General features: G+C 41.4%; 1 protein-coding gene across 1 annotated transcript in view; it reads right to left on the minus strand.

Annotated features, from left to right (window-relative positions):
* Window positions 1–24,952, minus strand: part of DCC (DCC netrin 1 receptor) — a 401,229-nt gene that overhangs the window by 311,913 nt on the left and 64,364 nt on the right. The window contains exon 6 of the mRNA XM_042447857.1: window positions 8,230–8,279. Coding sequence (XP_042303791.1) covers window positions 8,230–8,279 — 50 coding nt within the window. The remainder of the gene's footprint in view (window positions 1–8,229; window positions 8,280–24,952) is intronic.

Here is a 24,952-nt window from a genome sequence, read left to right on the forward strand (position 1 = left end):
TGAAATCAGAAACTTCACTTTCCGGCTTCTAAAAAGTGCTTGCAGAGCATGGCTGGGACGCAGGCTGATGGCAGGTGGTGAGTAGATGCTAATTTAGCCTGTGATAATCCCCACCTCCATCCTGTGTCCTGGCTGCAGCCTGGGAGGCTTGAGCCAGTTTTAAAGTCCATGTGGTAAACTCCCTATAGATATCCACTCAGAAATATGCCTTCCTCCTGAGCTGGATAGCCTTTACTCCCATGGGAGTGTTTTTGGGATTGCTGCCTCAAGTTAATCAGCAAATCGAATGCATAAAAGTCAGAGCTGCTTACAATGAAGTTAACAGGTAATTTTAATTGGCAGTCCAATTTATGAGAACCTGAGTTCTTGAGAAATGCTTCGTTCATCTCATTAAAATGAAAATAATTTTGAAACATTTCCACAATGCACAGGGACCAGTTTGTGTCTAATATGCAGCTTGCTTTTTTTTTTTTAAAGAGGGGAGAAAGTAAAGAAAATAAAACAGAAAACAATCTCCTTGAATTTGAGTGCTTCAAGTGGAAATTTCATCTGTCAAAGGAATTGGACTCTTGTTCAGAAGGATTTTGATCTCAGGCAAGCCTTTTCTTTGGCCAACCTGAAGGTAGGGTGAGGCGAGGGAAATCTCATTGTCCTTTCTCAGGAGGAAATGATACATGAAGGATTTCACACATAAATTTTCCCCGGAGGATAACATACCCAATTTGGTACAAATCATGTTTTAAGGTAGTTTTCCAAACTATACCTCTGCATCAGTGAATCCTCTTTCCAAGCTGCAGTGTGAAATGCCTAGCCTTCCACTGCTCCCTCATCCAACCATTTCCAGTAATGTCAGAAAATGTGATAAAACACAGGTTTCAACCAATTTCCAACAAGCCTGAAGGGAAATATGCTGTTCTCTTCTCTCAAAGATGAATTTTATATTGCATTGCCCCTCCCCACCTTTTTTCTTTAGATACTGAACTGAGTGGAAGCAAATATTGCTTGTTCTGGCTTTCCCAAAGAACAGTTAGGAAAATGTTTGTGAAATGTTTGAGAGTATGTATTTTCCCTGGAAAATGATTAACCATCCATTAAGAACCCAAGCCCTCCCTCCAGTCCATCTGCCTTGGTCCAGGCCTTGGAGGTAGAGAGGAACTGCTGGACCTCTTACCCTTTCCCTCCACCACTCCCTTCTCCTTCTGTGTCATGTCTTTTTAGATTGTAAGCCCGAGGGCAGGGAACCGTCTAACTAAAAAGATTGTATCTACAGCGCTGTGTAAATTTACAGCGCTTCATAAATAAAGGTTAATAATAATAATAATAATAATAATAATAATAATAATAATAATAATAAATAAAGAGCTTAGATGGATTGTTCTTCCTGTTCTCTCTGTCCAATGATTCTCACCTGCTCGGCATACCTGTTTTTGCTTGGTGGCTGGTCACCACACGTCTGGAACCCTAGATTACTACCGCCTGTCAATATGTATTCTAAAGTTTTAAATCTTCACTTATTTCACACTTGTGTGCAGGAACATCAACAAAAAAAGTACAATGTACCATTCAAAAACCATTCAAAACCAACCATGAGTTACCTTAATCAAGGAAACAGATGGGACCTTTTTCAACAAAATCAAGATAGAAACTTTTAAAATACATTTTCCTAGGGAGGTTATAGTGGGGTTTCGCTGTTGAGTTATCACATTAAGAGTAAAGACATCAAGGTTAAAACCCACAGCCACAAAGCTTTCAATGGGTGGCCTAGGGGCATCCACTCTATCAGCTAACCTTACTTCCCAGATGTGTTGTGATGATAAAATGTATGCTAGTCTGGATTCCTTGGAGAAAGGGTAGATGATAATGCAGCGAAGCAATACATTAAATGAATGTTGTGGTCTAAAATACTATGTCTGTCTGTCTGTCTCTGTCTGTGTTTAATTGTCTCTAAATGGTATCTCCTGAACACACAGGTTTGTCAAAATTTCACATGTTCTGTGATAATTTAGCTTTTTTTTCTATGATGAAAATCTAGGAAGTAAAGTTCAGGTGTTAAATCTCAATATCTGACAATTCTGAGTGAAAGTGCACAGCTTGGGAAAGTTTAGTTTTTGGACTATACCTCCCAGAATATTCCAGCCACTGGCCGTGGTGGCTGGAGAATTCTGGAGTTTAAAACCCTAAAAAATAACCTTTCCAAACTCTCTTTATTACCTATAATGTAGGCATAACTATGGCGCGTTACAGACCACCCAAAAGCGGGCAGTCTGCCGCTGCCGTCATTAGCTGCACCGAGAAGCCCCAGTGGCCAGACTGAAATGGGGTTTCTTTTTGGCACCCAGAAGTGGCGCCGTGAGGCGCGCACTCGTGGTGTCACTTCCGCCGCGCAATGTCTGGACGCTGTACGTCCTAGACGTAAAGATGGTGGCGCCCATGTGGACAGGCGCTGCCATTTACTACATGCTCCGCGCGTACTAGGGACGGGGCCGGTTAGGAAGGTAAGACCCTTCCTAACCCTAGCACGCCCCTTTCTAACCCTAGTACGTGCGGAGCACGTACTAAATGGTGGTCTGTAATGTGCCTATGACTATTATAAGTAGCACATCTCCATAAACATGCAGCCAAAGCAAACTCAGTCAGCTCTGCAATCCAAGGATAAGATATCCAGATATTTAAATCAAATAAAATAAGTTTTGCAGAGGTTGGTAAAAACATGTTCAGTACCCAGGAGGAACCGTCAAGATTTAGAATCTAATTTAAGAATATTTCTTCATTACCATCAGAGTGGGGAGGGGGATCCATAACTTCTGGGACTATGCATCATGAATTATTTTTGCAACATTTATGAAGATTTTTCTTTCACCATTTTTTTTAAAAAAAAATAACTTTAGTTTTTAAAAGATAAGTGACACGCTGCAGCCTTGTTGCTCTGTCTACAAATGTATGCTCAGCAAGCCAAAATATGTTGCTGTGCAGTGGGAGAAGAATTATGTAAGAAGCTTTTTGATTGATTGTCTTTGCCACTCATAAATAAATCAGATGTAAGATGTGTACATCCCTCATCATTTCCAGATGAAAAAGCGGAGTTCAAATGAGGTGTCCTTATATTTTCAAGAAGAGTCTAGTTTTGCACTATATATATATATATATATATATATATATATATATATATATATATATTCTCTAGAGAAAGGCTTTGCACCAACTCATTAGAAAGTACATCTGTAGGATTTCTTTAAGGAGGAGGCAAAGACATTATCTCTATCCTAGGCAGTATATTTTAGTTAAGGACATGAACATGAATAGTTGTTATCCTGTTATACAAATATAGGTTACGCATAGTGATTTGGGGGGCAATGTGCGATGTTCATATCAAGATGATAGCAGGATAAATGGAATTGCATATGGCAGTAGCACATTAAAGCATCACAGTCCAAAAAAAAATATTGAGTGCATCCAGAGAAGGATGATCAAGATGATTAAAGATCTGGAACCAAGCCTTATGAGAAACAACTGAAGAAGCTGGGTGTGTTTAGCTTGGAGAAGAGAAGACTGAGAGCCCTATTACATGAGAAAACTAAATGAAATGGAACTGGAGCCAGAGCCAGAGAGTAGTGGCTTTCTCAGTGGCTTACTGCATGATGTTGTTGCATTTCACAATTCTCTTCCCGTGGGTGATGGTGGTAAAAACATGTCTTTTGTCAAACAGATTTTTCCAGCTGGAAAAAAGACATGTTTTTATGACTGTCTCTTGCAGGACAAGAGCTAAAGTGCTACGATGTCATGCAGTAGGTACGAAGAAAGCCACTACTCTCCGGCTCAATTTCTGCTTTGTTTTCTAGTGTAATAAGGGTCTAAGAGGTGACATGATAGTGATCTTGAAATATATGAAGGAATATTACGTAGAAGACAGGTCAAGCTTGTTTTCTGCTGATCCAGACACTAGAACATGAACCAATGGATTCAAATTACAAGAAAAGCGATCCCACCAATCCTTTATGAAGAAATGCCTCTATAGATTACCTTTGTGCATTTCACACTGTAATTGCACAATGGCTTAAGCTTTTAATTAGGAACCAGGGTTAGAAGAGGACAGAATAGCAGGTTCTGAGGAGAGAGACCACGTGAAGGGAAGAATATGTTGTATAACTAACAGAAGAATGGGCAAAAGTGGTGGCTCTGTGGACCAGTTTTCTACCCCTAGAATGCAGAGGCTGCACAGACTGCCAAAAAATATCCCCAAATGAGTTGACATTGAAAGTGGCTGGAAGTTCTGAAGAATGCATATTTTTCACTGTTGTTAAAAAAAATGAGAGAGGGGTTGCACCTATTCAAAAGATGAAGTGCCAATCTGAGAGACCCCTGAAAGATGCCATTCACCTGTCTTGTCTTGTCTTGTCTTGTCTTGTCTTGTCTTGTCTTGTCCTGTCCTGTCCTGTCCTGTCCTGTCCTGTCCTGTCCTGTCCTCTCCTCCCCTCTCCTCTCCTCCCCTCTCCTCTCCTCTCCTCTCCTCTCCTCTCCTCTCCTCTCCTTCCTTCCTTCCTTCCTTCCTTCCTTCCTTCCTTCCTTCTAGGACAATAGTCCAGTGAAGTATGAAGGAACCAAGGGCCACTTAAACAACCTTGGTGGCCAAATGCAGCCTCAGGGCCACCTACACCAGATACTTAGTGGGTGAACCTTAGATAGTCGTTGTCACTTTCCCTAACCTACTTCACAGCATTGTTGTCAGGACAAAGAAAGGGAAAGAGGACCATACATACACTTGAATTCTTTGAGGCGAAAGTGGCATATACATACAACAAATATATAAATACACACACACACACAGCCTCTTTCTCAAGTGACACATTTGTTTCCATTGACTTTTTGGATAAAGGAACACCATCTTCCTGATCTCCACAAACAGCAGCTGAGTTATTAGTAAAATACAGGGTAGAATAACTAAGTCAGTTGTCCTGCTGAAGGCTTATTTTAAGAGTAAAAAAATTACAGAAGGTAATTAATGAGTTTCATTACTTACTGGGGATGGGAAGCAACATTACTATTTTTTTTTCCTGGGGAACATCTCTTCATGGCTTCTGGGACACAAATGAGCTTCTTTACAGATGACAAGGAATCTTTTAATGTCTGTGTTGGAAAGCTGGCATTATCTTATAAATTCCAGGTTGCAACTTCAAGTGTGCTGCAAGAGCAACACCTCATTAAAAGCATCAGAAGGAGTTACTCTCTCTTTCTTGAAGTCAGCAACTGCCTTGCAAAGTCTTGCTTGCCAGCAATTAATAACTTCCTGAGTTCTAGCAAAGCAGGGTGGCTTTCTTAATTAATCTGGCACTTCAGTACCTGCAACACCTTGGCCTATGCCACGAGCAAAATATATCATGTCTTTCCAGCTGTCTTTTTTTATACCAAAGACTATAGGGATCTAGGATGTCCAAGGCAGATAATGAGGAACAATAAATAGATAATCAACAATAGTTGCATAGGACAATTAGAACAATTATTTGCTCCATTTCAAAAATCATTTGCTTATGATAAGGTGCATTTATTGACCCATAATGGTGTTGAGTAGATAATGGAATATTCACTGCTATCTTTTCTGCAGGAAAAGATAGGGTTCCCAACACATCAAGAAATTTGGTATAGAATTTAAACCAGGTAGGTATGTAATCTTTCATTAACAGGTGCTGGAAGTGTAGCCTATTAGGTGATAGCATGGATGGGGGAACACCTTGTGGGGCATCCTCCTTGGGTGTTCAAGGCAGTTATGGTGGTGGTGGGGCACCTCTGGGGAGCATGCTCTGTTCCCCTATATCAATCAGAGCAGGAGCAACTTCATGGAGATGCCACCACCACTTCCACTTGCATACAGGAGGCAAAAGATGGAGAGGGGCACTTTCTGATCAGAGTGTCTCCAGACTAGGGTGCAGTGGTGGCCCCAGAAAGAAGAGGTCCAGGGGTGGTGTGATGGCCATCATCAAAGATGTGGCACTGCATCTGCTGCTCTGGAGGAGGAGGAAGAAAGGGCCGGTCATGGCTGGTGAAGGGACCCCCATTAGTGCCACCATGTCTCCTCTTCCACCAAGTCACTGAGGCCTGACTGAGGAAGCCTGACTGGCAGAGGGGAGGGTGGCAGCATGAGTTACTGCACTGAGGTCACACAAACCCAACTGATACTACTTTTACTTTATCCTTGAAAAGTGCAGTGAATAATTTGAACAAATTTCCTTCCTCCTGGGTCAAATTTATGGAAAACCATGCAATTTTTGAAGACTTCTTTCAGTTCAAATCTGATTCTGTACAAAATCACATGTGGTGGATTTACAGAGACAGAGGCATTCTCTGTGGAGGAAACTTTTTTTTCTGTGCAGAAAATATTATTTCTCAGTGGAAATATTATTTCCGTTACAGAAAATGCTCTTTCACATGCAGAAAATGTTCTGTATGCAAACAAACCACATGCAAATTTTACACAGAATAAAGCCCCAGTTAACAGAATTATTTGCACAGAAAGTAATATTTCTGTGCTCATATGATATTTCCTGTTCAGAAAACGGTGGTTTCTGTGCAAAATAACTATATGCCAATTTTGAAGAGTTGTTCCAAACTGCAAAGATTCTCATCAGTACAAGATTCCTCTCAGCAGGGCTTCTCAAAATTTAGAAAACATGGTTATTATTATTTTTATCATTTTCCAAATATTTTAGAATATACTCTCCATCCCTGTACAGAAAGGAGAATTATTTGCAGCTTTTACCTGGCATTTATTTATTTATTATTTCCTTTTTATGCTGCCTTTCCCCCAAAAAAGGGACCCCAGGCAGCTCACAGGACAAATCACTTTAAAAACATTTTTTTAAAAAAACAAATAAAATAACTATATTTTAAATATTCAAAGCATTTTAGGGGGGAAAAATCTTTAAAAAAAAGAAATAGACTTTTTTTGCACTCTGGAATTCCATCAGGTGACCTTAGACAAGACATTCTCTGTTGGTCTAATAAAGAAGGTAATGACAAATCTCCTCTGAATAAATCTCCCCAAGGAAACCCATTAATGAGTCACTATAACTTGCATTCCCATAAAGGTAAACAACAACAACAACAAAAAAGTGTAATCTGATATCCAAGGAACAAAAGAAACCTGCTTTACAGAGATGTCTTGAAAAGGATGCCTTGTATATCATTTCCTAAAAATGGAGATTACACAGTAGCTTGTTATTTAGCCCGGGTTATCCTGTTAACGTTAAGAAAAAACTGAATGGAGGATTCATTTTCCCCCTCACAACAAGAAATACACAAAATGCTTTGAAAAATAATTATACTAAAATACAAAGTGGATCACTGTAAACATGTAAGCCAAGACACAATGAATACTAGATAAGTTTAAGGAAGGGGAGATGTATTTTCTATATTTTTCATCAAGGTGAGCTAAGAAGCATGTGCTAAAGCACTTCCAGAACAATGTAAAACTTGGGATTGTTCACACTCATAATAGAAGAAAATGGTACATTTTGATACCTGCTAAAGTGATGTTGTAAGAAACCCATACATGCTAGGAGGTAATATATGGCTGTGAGAGTTTCCCCCCCCCCTTTGCACACTTGAATTGGATGGAGGAGACTGTAGTAATGTCTAGTAATTTGTGTTTATACTGGTATACATACATAGCAGGGCCAACCATAATATTTAACTGCCTGAAATGAAGAACCAGACACCTGCTTCACATTCCAAATACACAAACTGGGCTGCCAGTTGAAACCAGAGATGGATGGTGTTTCCCATGTCAATGGGGCACTGTGTCTTTCCCAGATTTTACAGCTCTGCTGGGGTGCTGAACACTACCCTGCAAATACCCACCTTGAATAGCTATTTTAAAATTCATACTAAAAACTATATGCCACCCAACCAGGGTGGGAGCTACCAGGTTCCATTGCAATGTGCTCCAACCTTTGTTAAGAAATTATGTCTTCAATCACATTTGTGATGGCAGGATAATTGAAAGGATCCAAGACAGGTTGTGTGGTGTACACAGCCCTGTTCTCCAACAGAGGGGAGCACATAAGACATTGGGTCTAAAGAGGAAGCAGCAACTATTGCTCCCCCAGTATATGCTATTTGAGATGACTGTAATACTCTAATAAAAGAGCCAGGCAGGTTATAAAGACATATAAAGGTAGGAACAGAAGACACAATTACAGCTGTTTTCAGATAAGGAGGCTGTGTGCCTTGACTTACCTTTGAGTTCACCACTTCCAAGGTGACGTTCTGAGGCATAGAACTTGGAACTGAAATGTAAAAAGAAGGGTGGGGATGGATGAAAATGGGGGGGGGGGGGGGAACAATACAATTAGAATAGTAAAATACAACAGTAAATTTTCTGTTTCTAAAAACAAAAACAAAAACAAGCATGTATGTCATTTCCCCTCTATATGATGGGACAGCAAATACTCCAAAGAGTGCATCTGAGGTGCCATTCTGCTCAGTTCCACCCATGCATACTTTGAATAAGTTTATCTATCTGCTAATTTAAGAACTGGCTAGAACTTGGGAAATAACCATCCTAGCTGGTGGATTTTGGGAGCGTCAGCCCTTATAAAAAGTACCTTTTCCAACTTGTGCAGTTGGTTTATTACTGAATACTATTTTTTTTTCCTGTGTTTAAGTAATAATCCCACATTGCTAAATAATTCCTGTATTAAGCTTTTTGTTTTGTTTGTTTTTTAAACACACATGCTCACAACAACAACTGGAATGTACATAGAAAGAAATGACTCCTGTATTAGCAACTCTGTCTTGGGTGTCTTGATTTTAGAGTAAGGTGAAGCAGGGTCTCTTCAGTGATGGCTCCTAGGCCTTGTGTCAAAAGTTGGCATTACTGGACAGCTACCAAAAGGCTGCTACCATAAGAGGATTACCTCTATTTATGTTGCTGCTCCTTATCTATGGTTTTCAAAGCTTTTTTTTTAAAACTGAATATGTATGGGGGGCATAAACCTTTTCCTTCTTAAATAGCTCACTGAGAACTGAGCATACTTAGTTTTTTTTTAAAATACTAGGCCCCACTTGAAACCACATTGCTTCCAAAGGTTTTCAGATGGCACTAGGCTAACGGTGAGAACAGGTCATTACTCCCTGTACTTTCCTCTAAACATAGCTCTAGTTAGCACTAGAAACCATGTGGGGTAATTTAGTTCCACTGGCACCCACTGGTTCTATGTCAGTAGAGAAGTTAATCCACTCTGGGGGTTAGTGTGGATTCTAAAGAGATACTAACCCCTAAAAGAGATTTGCCACCTTTGATAGCTCTTTAGACTAAAACCCCAGGTTGATTTGACTGCTCCACTGGCATGGAAGTCAGTTCCCAATGTTTAGTTCTGCCTGTATGTTTCTGAGCCTTTCACACGGCTTCAGAACAATTTGTGGGGAGATTAAAAAGTTGGGTTATGAGTAGCAAACCTTGCTGGCTAAACTCTTTACCAATTACTGTGCCCTCCTTACTGTTTCCCCCTTACCAAGGAAATTAGAAGATAATGTCCCGCTCTCACTCTGCAACAGAATGCAGAGTGCCAAAAATGCAGTAGTCAAAGAAATAAGTGGTATCTGATAACAAACAGTCCAAGTTCAGGAGCCGTAAATCAAAGCAGAGGAGTAGGAAGATATGAAAGTCAAGAAACAGTCCAGGGTTGTAAATCAAAGGCTCATACCTCACAGTAGAAACAGGTTGAGAGAGAAACCAAGTTTGTTTCCAACAGAGCAAATGGGGAAAGGTCACTGGCTTATAAAGCCTACCAAGTCAGCCCCCTCCAAGACCATATTCAAGAGGGTGTTTCCCAACTGCACAAACATAACCTCTCACTCTGCCTTATGGTGAGAGATTGGGTTGTGCCAAATGCCCAAGTCTTCACTTTTTCTTGGGGCTTGGAGCTAGGTCTTCTACCTCCTCCAGCTCTTGAAAACTCAGATGGTTGTCAGGCTGTGCTGGAGGAGGAAATGGCTGAGGAAGGTCTGTTTTGTCTTCTAGAGCCAAACTGTCAAAGAAGGCATGACAGGTAGGTTTATTTCATCTTCTGATGTTCTTAAAGGGAGTGGGGGCACAACAGATACTGACATGGTAAGTGATCCAGACCAGGAAGACTACTGCTGAAGTGGCAGCTTAACCTGACACTGACCTTGGTAGTTCCCTAACTACAGAAGATGAAACACCATTCAGTTGGTAGAGATCTTGGTCACTTTAAAGATCCAAGGGAATGCCATTTTATACTATCAAGCTTTTAATGAGTAATCTTTTAATAGTGCACTGGATGTTTTATTACTCGTTATTATCTTTATGTCTTCTGATTGTTTTATGGTTTGACTTTTTATGAGTGCTCCTTGATTGCTCTTCTGTGCTTTAATTGATTGTTCTAATTGCTGTGGATAACTGCTTTGGAAATTTATTCTTGTACATAACAGCAGGAGAGCAAGAGGCATGAGATATGCCATCTTCCAGAAGAGAATGGAAAAGGAATCAGGAAAAAAGAGGAGTTATCGGATTGCAGTTCCCACCAGCCCTAGCCAGAATAGCCAGTGCTGAAGAATGTTGGAAACTGTAGACTAACAACATTTGAAAAGCCCACTTTTACTCTAGGAAGCCTACGGGGCTAATATTTATACATTCCATTTGAAAATTAAGACAAAGTTTGGATTGTTTTACAACTCCAAGAATCACCCAACCAGATGGAGCATTGATTTCTACTCCAAATGCAAAAGCAAATTTCTCTAACTCTGGATTTAGCTGTGGCATACACCACCCTAGTTTCAGACTTACAACTCTACTGAAACAGCAATAGTGAGATCCACCAGAAAAAACCACCAGTAATTTATTTCTCAGGCCAACCTCCTTGTTGTAATATGCCTTTAGTTCAATGGTTACCAATCTTTTCTATGTCCTAGACCCCTAGGAAATGTTTGATTAACATTTGCATCCTCTATAAAAGTAATAATACATTTGGAGATGAAGAAGTCTTAGGCCCGTTACAGACCGCCCAAAAGGGGCGGTCTTGGGCCGCTGCCAGTTGCAGCGCGGAGGAGCCGCAGCAGCCAAACCGTGCGACTCCTCCACGCTGCAAAAAAGGAGTGCAGAAATCGCACTCCTTCCGGCAACCCGGAAGAGCCACCGCAAGTGCCAAAGCGCGCACTCGCGACGGCTCTTCCGGGTTTAGACGTCTGGACGCTGCGCGTCCGTTACGTCAAGATGGCCACACCCATCTGTATAGGGCGCCGCCATCTTGCCGAACGGAATACGCGCAAGGGGCAAGGCGCGTCCAGAAGCGCCGCCCCTCGCGCGTATTCCTGGTGCAACGACGGCGCTGCTTAGGCCCGTCTGTAAGGCGCCTTAATTTCTTATCTTGGAACCACAAACTGAAAAGCATGCAATACTGTGGGTGAAGAAATAGAACTTTTAAAAGATAAGCTTTTAACTCAGTGCATAAAATGCAGATCTAAATGGAGCAATTAAATTCTAATTTATTCACAAAAACATGATGTCACTCAAAGAAACAAGCCACTCTTTCTCACCCTCCCTCTCAAATTTCATGTTGTGCCCCCTTGGGGTGCAGGCACCCTCTGCTGAGAACCCTTGCTTTAGTTGGTTCTGACTTATGGTGACTCTAAGGAAAACCTATCATGGGGTTTTCTAAGCAAGATTCAGAAGGTGTTTGCTTTTGCCATGCTCTGTGGCTGGGAGAATGTGACTCAGAGAATGTGACCTAATTAATGTGAGAGGGGATTCAAATCCTAGTCTCCAAATTCATAGGAAAACCACTATACCACATAGGCTCTCTTCCAACAGTAATACATAATTAATATTGTTGTTGTGTGTCTTCAAGTTGTTTCTAAGTTATGGCAGCCCTAAAGTGAACCTATCATAGGACTTTCTAAGCCTGAGAGTGTGTGACTTCTCCAAGGTCACTGAGTACATTTCCATGGCTGAGCAGGGATTCAAAGCCTGGTCTCCAGATTCATAGTCCAATGCTTAAACAACTGTGCTCCACTGTTCCCATAATTAATAATGGGTTTATTTAATTTTTTGTAACTTTTAAACTTGTGTAAAATAAGATTTTAACCTGGAGAAAGGTAGCGTATAAATTCAATAATAAATAGATAAATAAATTTTATTTCTTATCTCAAAAGATCAAGGAGGGAACAATTTAACCTAAAATGCAACATATGGGGGGATTTAAAAAACAATGGTGTAAAAGTAAAGCTGTTCTTATTCAGTCTTGCACAATTCTTTTTTAATTTCCCCATATAACTAAACACACAGAAACTTTAAACACAAAGTTTAAGATACATAAATGTAAAATTAAAATAACTATTATATATTAAAATCATCCAGACATAAATTTAATTATACCAATTTAAAATTCATAGTTTAAAATCACCTGGGTAAGCCTGCCAGAAGGTCTTTAATACAGTTTTAAATTCAGATAGCATGTTTAGCTGTCAAATTTCGAGCAGCATGTGTAGTAAAGCAGGGGCAGCTGAGGGAGTTGGGAGGGGTGAAGAGGGTCAGGTGGCACAGGAGAAGGAGGAGGAGTTGGGGGAGGAGCCAGAAGAGGAGGTGTGGCCCCAGGGGGTTATAAGTAGTCAGGAGGAGAGGCGTGTGGAAGGAGGGAGATGTGGAAGAGAGACTCGTGGAGTGGCGGTTGGGGAAGGGACAGCCCAGGTAACCCACAGCGCTCGATAAAAGGCTATACCTGTTTCCCTTCAAGGGAGACACGGGGTGCAGCAACTGGGGCTGCACAAGGAGAACCAACTAAGAGACCCCAGACTGGAAAGAGACTTTGTTTACCCTGGAGAAGGAGACTGGAGGCAGCAGGAAAGAGGTAGTCTGGAAGGCGAGTGGTGGGACCCGAAGGGCGAGTGTTGGGAACAAGGCCCAAAACTGAAGGAAATAGAGAAGGCTGAGAGGGAGCTGCTGGAGAAGTACCGAAGGGAACGCCGAAGGTCAGCGGCAAGCCACAAGGATCCAGCTGAAGGGCAAAGGGGATGTGAGAGGAGACTCCCCAGGGGCCAGACTGGAGGTGGTTGAAAGTTTATGTTTGTGAGAAGAGCTTGGGAATAAGTTGCAAGTTGTGTTGACTGGGCATTATTAAAGTTTCTATTGCAAGCACCCTCACCTGTGCAAGTTTGTTACTCATGAGGAGTCAGTTTCCTAAGCTAGAGACCCAGGATGCAGCTGGCCACACCTGCCCCGCCCACAGCATGTCATTCCACAATCTAGGGGCAGCTGATGAAAAAGTCCTCTGCTCACCAGTTGCCAGTATAGTTATGGCCAGTTGAACTAAATGTCCCCCAGAGGTGGATTATATGGGATTTATTATATAAATAAATAAATTTCCAAGCATGACAGGAACAGACTCTTGTTCGTTTGAAACCACAGGTAAACTGCCACTAAGTTACCCTCTCACCATATAAAAGCCATATCAGGCCTGACTGTTGCTGGGCAGGGTTTTTGATTGAGCAAAGGGCTGTCCCTTGTGCCTCATCCAAAACAAGATATATGTGAACGTAACCTTCAGTTGCATGCATGTATTTCACTAACATATGTCACTGACAGTATTTTGGTCATAACTGAGTATAACAACTAAATGACGGATAAATAATCCAGGATAGATAGGAAGACAGGCAAAGAGAGGACCAGGTTCCTGCTCCTACCCCACTTGGTCTGATTTTTTTAAATTGTGAAGCTTCTACTGGATCACTTGCATTCTAGAAATACTGTAAAAAGAAGTGTTATCAGTCTATGCAGTGATGCAAAATGATACAGTTTAAATCTGGATTTTCCATTTAAAAGTTCTAAAAGGCATGAGCTTCTTCTTCAACACAGCACAGGTTTACTGCTGTCATCACAGAAAATCAAAACCCAATTAAAGTCTGCATTATGAAATGCAATGTTTTATTTGATTGAATGATCAAACTGCTGAGTGGTTTTGTACGTTTTACCAGCCTGACTATCTTATTTAAATATCAAAGGGATTATGATGTTACAAACAAGAACATGATACACCTGTTTTATGAAATAAGAGGTTTTTCTTAGAACATTTGCATTTTATTAATGTGCCTCTGCTGTTTTCTCAAAATATGATATTTTTTTTTTTGTCAGAACATTTGCATTTTATTCATGTGCCTCTGCTGCTTTCCTTTGTGTGGTTTCAGACTAAGGCTTTGTCTGCTCTTTTGGTCACATGGTTTCTACCTTTGGATTTTGACTCAGATTGGTTAAGATCACAGGAAGTAAAATTGGTCAGGCCAGCATGGGGCATGTCTACATAGACCAAATGAATTGCTTTCCCCCCAACCCCACGTCACCTTGTCTTCATGATGCAGGGCCAAAGGCTCAATTCAGCTACAATCTGTCTTCACATGAGAAGACCAGTTCCTCAGTGAATCTGAGACATTACTGCATTAAATTGATTTTAAAAACTCACAATTTGCTCCAGATTTTTCCAGAAAATCCCAAGCACTAGAGTAACACTGGATGGCTGATTAGAACTGTTCAGAACAGTTCCTGAAAATAGGTCTTTCTGGCGCGGATGAGGAATGGAACGGGAACTTCTGGTGGTGTCAGTGGCATCCTGGCATGCGGTAAAATGGGTAATAACCCCATTCTGTTCCCATCCCACTCCCTTTAGTCCTGCTCTAATTGCGTTCCCCCATGCAATAATGTCCTATGATTCCATGATTTTAAGTATTAGGTGCTGCTGCATTTCCAACACTGTTGGCAATCTCAGGTGCTGGCTCTCCTGACACTTGCCACACTGGAAGTCAGTAAAGCCATGATGATAAATCCAAACAGGAAATCTAGGAAACTGAAGAGAGGCTGCACTGAGAGTCTTTGAGTCATCTTGCTAGCCAGTTATTAGAGGTGAGGTAAGGAAATACACAAAAAATGCACACAGATTTCCATTTGCAATTTGATATGGAATTGGACAAGAAGGCCAGTGGGATTCTGGGAAATGCAAAAACAAAATCAAAACACAAGACAGGCTTAGTCCCATACCCCTGTTGCTGAACTTTAGCCTTAAACTAGGATCAAAGAGGAGGCCGTCTTGGGGGAATAACTGAACATGGGGAAGTAGGGTGATGATAAAGCCACTTCACTCCATCGAAATGTGACAACTTTCTCCCTGCCCCACCATCACTCTACAGTTTTCAATGTGCATGCTTACACACTTTCAATCTTTCGTGTCATGATAACTGAGACCAATTTAAAACTGTTTAGTTTAAAAATGTAAAACTTTCTACACAGTAAACAGAACAGAAAACTAGCACCAGGCATATGATATGTCAATTAGTCTGTGACATTAAAAAAGCAATTAAGTTCTCACACACTGCTTATTGATGTTCAGTTATCTGACAAAATCCATCATCTCTCTGTAGAGTTATATATATTTATATATTATATTTTAAAAAATGCTTTAAAGGAGGAGGTTACAAGGTAAAAACCTTGCAATGACTAATTAGGCTAAAACCAATAAAATAATTGACAAGAACAATTTTAGTAGACAAGACAGATTGATCACATTAGGGCTGTACATGTACAGCCATCACAAATGGCTTGCACTGTTAATATATTTTTCCCTTGATCTAGTTATTTCTCTAGATCTAGTTTTACAATGCTGGGAACTGGAAGGGTAATTTTATGTGATTTGGTATCTGAGCTTACTGGATAATTCCTTCTTATTGATCTTTCAAGGTAATATAATTGACACATCCATGAATCTGAGTACTGTAGAGTAAGGAGTATTTGGGAAAGGAAAAAGAAGGAAGGAAGGGAGGGAGGGAGGAAGGAAGGAAGGAAGGAAGGAAGGAAGGAAATGGGCACTCATTTCTCAAAGGAAATATATATATATATATATATCTGGCTCTACTTCGCGAATGAAGATTCAGGGAGGACTCATCCCACGCTTTCTACAAGTGCGTTGATGACTAAAAAGGCCAATCCAAGATAAACAAGTCTGGTTGCAGAAAGCACAGAAGTCTCCTTGGGTGATGTTTCCATTTTGCATTGTCGTTTCTCTTTGAGATTCATTCGGCGTGAGCTTTCAAAAAAGGTTGCAGCATCGTGGATAGTGCATCTCCATGCCTCCCAATGCGAGGCCAGGGCGAACCATTGTTGGTGATCAATTTGGCCAAGCCTGAGATGTTGTTTTAGGGAGTCCTTGTATCTCTTCTTTGGAGTGCCCCTCTTATGCTGACCTGTGGTGAGTTCACCATAGAATACTATTTTAGGGAAGTGATGGTCCTTCATCCTAGAAACGTGTCCTGCCCAGCGCAGCTGCGTTCTCAATAGCATGGCCTCAATGCTGGTGATCCCTGCTTGCTCAAGGACAGCAACATTCGTCACATAGCCAGTCCAGTGTATATTTAGAATTGTGCGTAAACAGCGCTGATGAAAGCGTTCAAGGAGTCGTAGGTGTTGGCGATAGGTGACCCATGTTTCAGACCCATAAAGGAGCATAGACAGTACAATGGCTCTATACACACTGATTTTTGTGCTTTGCCTCAAGTGTTTGTTACTCCAGACTCTTTTGTGAAGCCTTCCAAATGTACTATATGCCTTTGCTAGTCTGTGATCGATCTCTTTATCAATCTTGGCATCTGAGGAGATGATGCTTCCCATGTAGGTGAACTGCTGGATGGACTTAAGCACAGATTTTCCTACAGTGATGTGAGGATGGTAGTGTTCTTCCTGAGGTGCCGGCTGCTAGAGAACTTCCATTTTCTTCAGGCTGACTTCCAGCCCAAAGAGCTCTGCAGCTGTTGCGAAACAAGATATTAGGCGCTGCAGAGCTGCTTCCGTATGGGTAACGAGGGCAGCATCGTCAGCAAAAAGCAGCTCACGGACTAGATAGATTAGAGTCTTAGTGCGAGCCCTCAGACGGCTTAAATTAAACAGGCTACCATCAGTACAGTAGCGTATATAAATGCCGTCTTCTTCTTCGAGATCTGCTGTAGCCCTTTGGAGCATCATGCTGAAGAAGATTGTAAATAGAGTTGAAGCGAGAACACAACCTTGTTTCATGCCATTAGTTATTAGAAAGGGCTCCAAGAGAGCATTGCCATATCTGACTTGACCTTGCTGGCCTTCATGTAGCAGGATGATCATTTGGAGGAATTTGGGGGGGGGGGGATCCTTGTCATTCCAGGACCTGCCACAGATCTTTTCTACTCACAGTGTCAAATGCTTTGGTGAGGTCGACAAATGTTACATAGAGTCCTTTGTTCTGCTCTCTACATTTCTCTTACAGTTGTCTAAGGGCAAATACCATCTCTGTAGTGCTCCTATTAGCTCTAAAGCTGCATTGGCTTTCAAGGAGAAGCTCTTCTGCAATAGCAGGGACTAATCTGTTCAGCAGTATCCTTGCAAGGATTTTTCCAGCAATGGAGATCAGTGTTATACCTCGATAGTTTGAGCAATCCGATTTTGCTCCTTTTTTCTTGTACAGGGTGATCATGACTGCACCTCGGAGATCTGATGGCAGTTCACATTTTTCCCAGCAACTCACAAGGAGCTTGTGAAGTTTAGCATGGAGTACATGACCTCTGTGTTTCCAAGCTTCAGGTGGAATTCCATCAATCCTGGCTGCCTTACCATTTTTCATCTGTTGTATGGCCTTAAGGGTCTCTTCCAAAGTGGGAGCTATGTCCGATTCATTTTTCATCGGTTATTGTGTCATATGTTGGATAGCTGAATCTTTGACTACTCGTTTGGCACTAAAGAGGCTTTGGAAATGTTCAGCCTATTGGTTTAGAATGGAAGCTTTATATGTGATTAGTGTTTGACCATCTGTACTGTATAGGGAGCTTTGGACCTGATATGTAGGTCCAAACACTGTTTGAAGAGCTTCGTAAAATCCTCTGGAATCACCCAGATCTGCACAACGTTGTGTCTTTTCTGCTAAGTTGATCCACCACTTGTTCTGAAGGTCTTGGAGTTTTTGTTGGAGTTGACTACATGCGAGGCGAAAGGCTGCTTTTTTGACATGGCAGGATGGCTGGGCGAGGTGTGCCTGGTGAGCAGTTCTCTTCTTTGCCAACAGCTCCTGGATATCTTGGTTGTTTTCATCAAACCAGTCTTGATTTTACTTGAGGGAGAATCCTAAGGATTCTTCCGCAGATTGCAGGATGCTGTTTTGATATGTTGCCAAAGAGCTGTAGGAGAAGAGTCTACAGGATGGTCTTCAAGTTTTGTTTGCAAATTTGCCTGGAAGTTGTCTCTCACGGCAGCGAAGATTGTTGACTTGGAGTCTCCTCTTTAGGATGCCACCCCTCTTAAGTTTAAACTTAAAATGAAGATTTAGTTTACATCTTACGAGGCGAGGATCTGTTTGACATTCTGCACTGGGCATCACTCGGGTATGATGGACATCGCAAATATTTCTCTGGCGCACTAGGATGTAGTCAATGAGGTGCCAGTGTTTGGATCAGGGATGCATCCAGGTTGTCTTCAAGCTATCTTTCTGCTGAAAGATGGTGTTTGTGATAGTCAGCTGCTGTTCTGAACAAAACTCTAGCAGGAGGCGTCTGTTATCATTACAGTTTCTAACACCATGTTTGCCTACAACACCATTCCAGGCTTCAAAGTTCTTTCCTACGCTGGCATTGAAGTCACCAAGGATAATGATTTTGTCTTCTGCAGGGATTTTTTGTATAAGGTGGCGTAGGTCTGAGTAGAATTTGTCTTTCTCCACAGGGTCGGCTTGCATAGCTGGGGCGTATATACTGAAGAGAAAAACATGTGGGAAGCGTAAGGAGATAATGCGATCAGAGCGTCCTGTTGGCAAGGTTTCGAGTTTGGAGGCAATGGAGTTTTTGATCATGAAGCCTACACCTGAAAGATGTTTTTCAGTTTTGGGTTTGCCAGACCAATAAATAAAGTGTGTAGCCAGCACCATGTTCTTTAAGGCTGCCTTCCTCATGGAGATGAACTTCACTAAGAGCAGTGATGTCAGTGTTAAGCCATGACAGTTCATGGGCTATTAGAGCAGAACAACACTCAGGACGTCCACTATCTGCAGAATCTTGCATGGTTCTGATGTTCCAGCATGCAAGCGTTAGTCTATTTGCAACTTTGGAGGCTGGTGTGTACCTTTGTTTTTGTTTGACCTCATCAGAAGATGCCCGTTGGCCATGGCTAGCCAACTGGGTAGATGGGGATGAGCTTTCATTAGGCCAACTTTTCTAGGCCCCTCTCCATATGGAGCAAGCAGTGCTCTCATTAAAAAAGACTGCTTGGATATTCAGGATGCTGCCGAACAAGACTGTCACCCCTGGGTCAGTCTCAAGCGACCAAAGTCCTGAACTGCCTGCATGCAGGGTTGGGTCTGTGGCTTCCAGTGCATCTTTACACCTACCATTTTGTCCCTCGCCTATCGTTATAGGGCTTTTTTGGAAGTTGGATGTATCCTTTGAGCCTGTGCAATGGATTTTTCTGGTGGAGCGCAGCGTGCACAGACCTGGCCTCACCCTTTAAACCAGAGGTTCAACTGCTGAGTCCTTGACAAACATGGATGGTGGCAGCAAGGTCCTCAGGTCGTAGGTTTGATTAGAGTTTCCTTCTCTTAGACGGTTGACCTTACAGGGTTAGACGAGCACCATCTTCCTGGGTTTGGGATTAGAGTTTTCCTTCTCCTAGGATGGTTGCCATAAGGCTAGAGAGCCCATCCTGCTCTTTGGCACTCTTGGTCAGACCCTTCGGTTGTGACCTGTCTGGCATGAGAGGCCTAACACCACTGCCAGCATAGCTCATAATTTCATTAAGGTATGCAAACCTCTCCCCCACGACAAGGGGGTATCAATGGAGAGGTAAAATATACTGTGTGAAGAACAAGAGTTTCTAACAACATACTCTTTTATAAAGTCTCTCTCAATACCTAATCTTTCTAAATAGCATTAGAATAGTCAACATGAGCTGCATGTAGCCACCTCTATTTTTTTTAAATTAATTGAGAAACATAGGAGGTTATGTCTTCAAAGCTTGAGAAGATTATTTTGCTCCAATTACAGCTCCCAGAATCCCTCAGCCAGCAAAAGGCAGCCAAAATCTGCTGGACTTAATCTTTTCCCCTGCTGCCATTCCATTTTCCTTATGTTTCATATCTTATTTAGGTTCTAAGCCTGAGGGCAGGGAACAATGTAATTAATGGTTTGTAAGATGCCCTGGGAGTCTTTTTGGCTGAAGGGTAAGACATAAACATTGTTGTTGTTGTGCACCTTTAAGACATTCCTGACTCATGGTGATATTAAGGCAAGCCTATCATGGGATTTTCATGGCAAAGTTTGTTCAGAGGAAGTTTGTCATTGCCTTCCCCTTAAGGCTGAGAGCCTGTGACTTGCCCAAGTTAGCTTTTGTGGCTGAGCTGGGAATCAAACACTACTCTCCAGAGTCGAAGGCCAACACTCAGTCCACTGAGCTACACTGGCTCTTGAGAAATATATACTCTAAATAAATAAATAAATAATCTTTTGTTTTTTAAGAAGAGTCCAGTGGCTCCAATATTAGTGAGTTGGCATCCCAGATAGAGAAAAAGGATAAGCACCTTCAATAAAACTTTCCCATTCTCTCATTATACAAAAGCACTTCACATAGTGTTACTCTTTGTTAAAAGTCACATTATTATTTTTTATTTTTAATGCATATTTCACTGTGCATTAAGCTGGGCAATGTTGAAATTTACTCCCAAGATAGCGTTGTGTAACTGCTATATAACTCTGTCAGTGTAAACATATGTTCTGTTCCCTTGATGTAGGGTCTTAGCTCTCTTTTTTTTTAAAAAAAAATGCACACACACCCCTTTTATCTCTCTCAAGAAGGAAAATAACATTTTTTGAAATGATTTTTCCTTGCATGTTAGGGCAAAACAAGCAAAAATTTGCATCCCAACCAAAGCTGACCTGAGATGTGAGGAGAGGCAGTTGGCAAATTAGGTGCAATCAAAAAATTATGCATAATTTTCAACATATTTGCTAGTTACAGTATTCTGGTAATGATATGTCTGTTGATATGAGAGTGCTTCTATTCAGTTATTTCTATTCTGAATAGATTCTGAATACATTCTTGAGGCAAAATGCACACACTATGTCAACATAACACAATATGGTCAAGATCCTGAATTAGGAGACATACATATATCATATAACTAAGGGCCTACACAAACAGGGCAAAATAAAACTGCTTCGAGTCACTTTGGAGGTATACTATTTAAATGATGCATGTGTCCTAAGAGGCCGGAAGCTGCACCAAAGCCAGGCTCCAGTCCTAAGGACTAGAGCACAGCTTTGGCACAGCTTCTGGCCTCTTAAGACACATGTGACATTTTAACAACATACCTCCAAAGTGACCCAAAGCAGCTTTATTTTGGCCTGTCTGATCGGGTCCTAAGTCTCTGTAGTTAAAGTCTTCTAATTCTACTCTCTCTCAACCCCACCTTGCAAGCAGACCAGCTGCTGGACATTGGGTGATAAGCCTGGATGACACCATTTATTTTCCTATAGTTGAACATGCTGCAAGGACTTCATCTATTCTACAGGGACATCCGAAGGACTCCCAGATGGCTCTGCAGATATCTCTTGCAGCATGTCCAGCTATAGAAAAAGAACTAGATCTATCCACACTCATCTCCCCACTCTCTGACATGGAAATGCCCATGTTGTGGGGAGAGCTGCACTACTTCTAAGATGAACTTCAGAGAGGATTTCAGGAGGTGCATGGTCAAAACAGAATTCCAACCTTCACAGCAACTAAAGAAATGAGATGTGATGGCGTATGTCTGATTTATGCCAGAGTAATTCACCAGATATGCCAGCCCATGTTTCATGTGTGTTAATTATGTCCCATATATACTGATTTTAATAGAGCTGTGGCATATTTTACTAATCTTTTTGGTTTTAAACTGCCAGGATGGCATTTATGGTGCCTTCCAGTAAACAAAGTAACAAACAAATTTCTATGATCAAGCTTGGTATACAGGTTGCCAGCCTATGTTTATTATGTCCAGCATATACTGATTTTGTTAGAGCTATGGAATATATTTAGCAAATGTTTGCAACCCAGCTTGCTAATGGAATGATGTAGAGGTTTGAATGTTGAGGCAGGATTCTGGGAGACCAGTGTTCAAATCCCTGATCAGCCATGGAAACCCACTGGGTGATCTTGGGGAAAGTTATACAATCTCATTATTGAAGGAAGGCAATAGTGACTGTACAGTTGAACCTTGCCTTATGTGGGTATCCGTTCTGGACCCCCCCCCCCCATGAAAGGCATATTCCACCTATGCTTGAGCCCCATTCAAGTGAATGGGGCTCGTGTATGCGGCAGCGCAGCGGTGTGCGCGTGCCACAGGCGCGTGCCCCTTTCATCGGAATGGGACATGCCACCCTTTGCGTCCTACGTGGCTTGAGCATGTAAGCTCAAAGCTGCATATAACATGGGTGCACTGTACTTTAAATAAATCTTGCCAAGAAATCCCTGTGATAGGGTCACCTTAGGTTGCCATAAGCTGGAAATGGCTTGAAAGCACAAAACAACAACAACAAATGCTTGCTAATATCAGTCTGGAACAATTTGGCTCCCTTGGCCAGTCTTAATACTGAATCAAAAGAAATCTCTTGACTCCTTTTTCTCAAGGATAATAACTTTGGAAAAACTTTCTGAGGATAACTTTCTAAATGCCCATGTGAATGCTAATCATACATAACTTAATTATGAATTTGGAAAGCCAAAGTTCAGTGCTCAGGGCATGATCTCACTTTTCAAAATCTGAATTTAGTCTCTGTAAACTATGTATAACATTTTTTTCCCTATTTCATTTCATTTCTTTTCTAGGTTTTTTTTATCCCTCCTCCCCCTTTAGTAATTATACATATGAGATATTTTATTCTGCCAATAAGGAGCAGAATATATTATATTCTGTATTATAAAAGTGATCTCAATTAGACCAATAGGTGCTAGTGGCACTTGAAAATATATTAATGAAATGTCAACTATAGAAATAATGGACTCTCCAAATAAAGGAGTCACATCACAAATTAACTTTTACAAGATAATAAATGCTGTCACTTACAATAACATCTGTGCAAGGTTGTTTGTACTCATAAAAAAAATTAAGCACCCTCTCAAATATCCAGCACTGGCTGGTGGTAAGAAATAAATGATAACCAATGGTCAATACTGCATGACAATTGAGTAGACCAGGGAATTCCAAACCTTCTAAAACCTGAAGCCAGAAATCATAAAATCGTAGAGTTGGAAGAGACTGCAAGTGCCATCCAGTCCAACCCCATTCTGCTATGCAGGAACTCTCAATCAAAGCACCCCTGACAGATGGCCATCCAGTCTCCGTTTAAAGACCTCTAAGGAAGGCGACTCCACTACACTCTGAGGGAGTTTGTTCCACTGTCGAACGGCCCTTACTATCAGGAAGTTCCTCCTAATGTTGAGGTAGAATCTCTTTTCCTGGAGTTTGCATCCATTGCTCCATTGTGTCCTAGTCTCTGGAGCAGCAGAAAACAAGCTTGCTCCCTCCTCAATATGACATCCCTTCAAATATTTAAACAGGGCTATCATATCACCTCTTAACCTTCTCTTCTCCAGGCTAAACATCCCCAGCTCCCTAAGTCGTTCCTCATAGGGCATGGTTTCCAGACCCTTCACCATTTTGGACACGCTCCAGTTTCTCAATGTCCTTTTTAAATTGTGGTGCCCAGAACTGGACACAGTATCCCAGGTGAGGCCTGACCAAAGCAGAATAGAGTGGCACTATTACTTCACTTGATCTAGATACTATACTTCTATTGATGCAGTCTAAAATCACATTGGCCTTGTTAGCTACCGCATCGCACTGTTGACTCATGTTCAACTTGTGGTCTACTTGGACTCCTAGATCTCTTTCACACGCTGTTTCATTCAGCCAGGTGTCACCTATCCTATATCTGTGCATTTCATTTTTCTGTCCTAAGTGCAGTACCTTACATTTCTCTGTGTTGAATTTCATTTTGTTAGTTTGGCCCAGCTTTCTAGTCTATTCAGGTCATTTTGAATCTTGATCCTGTCCTCTGGAGTATTAGCTACTCCTCCTAATTTGGTGTCATCTGCAAATATGATAATTATGCCCCCAATTTTGTCCTCCAAGTCATTATTAAAGATGTTGAATAGCACTGGGCCCAGGACAAAGCCCTGTGGGACCCCACTGGTCACTTCTCTCCAGGATGAAAAGGAGCTATTGTTGAGCACTCTTTGGGTTCAACCGGTCAACCAATTACAAATCCATGTAACAATTACTTTGTCTAGCCCACATTCTACAAGCTTGTTTGCAAGAATATCATGGGGAACTTTGTCAAAGGCCTTACTAAAATCAAGATATACTACAGCCACAGCATTCCCTTCATCTAACAAGCTGGTACTTTTATCAAAAAAGGAGATCAGGTTCGTCGGGCATGACTTCTTTCTCTGAAACCTGTGTTGACTTTTTATGATTATGGCATTGCTTTCTAGATGTTCACAGACTCTCTGTTTAATGATCTGTTCTAGAATCTTTCCTGGTATAGATGTCAGACTAACTGGATGATAATTGTTTGAATCCTCTTTTTTCCCTTTTTGAAGATGAGGACAACAATTCCTCTCCTCCAGTCTGCTGGGACTTCTCCTGTTCTCCAGGAGTTCTCAAAGATTATTGCCAAATGAGAGCAGGGAGTGTCTCTGTCATCACTGCCCAGGAGTCCTTTCATACTATATCATTATAGCACTATAGCACTATTCCATTTTAACTGCCATGGTTCTTGCTATAGAATCCTGGGGTTTATAGTTTGTTGAGATACTAGAGCTCTCTGGCTCAGAATTCAAAGTATTTTTTCCTAAATTGCAAACCACAGAATTCCTTAGAATGCTGCCATGACAGTTAAAGTGGAATCAGAG

Source organism: Sceloporus undulatus, chromosome 2, assembly GCF_019175285.1.
Source record: "Sceloporus undulatus isolate JIND9_A2432 ecotype Alabama chromosome 2, SceUnd_v1.1, whole genome shotgun sequence".
NCBI classification, from domain to species: domain Eukaryota; kingdom Metazoa; phylum Chordata; class Lepidosauria; order Squamata; family Phrynosomatidae; genus Sceloporus; species Sceloporus undulatus.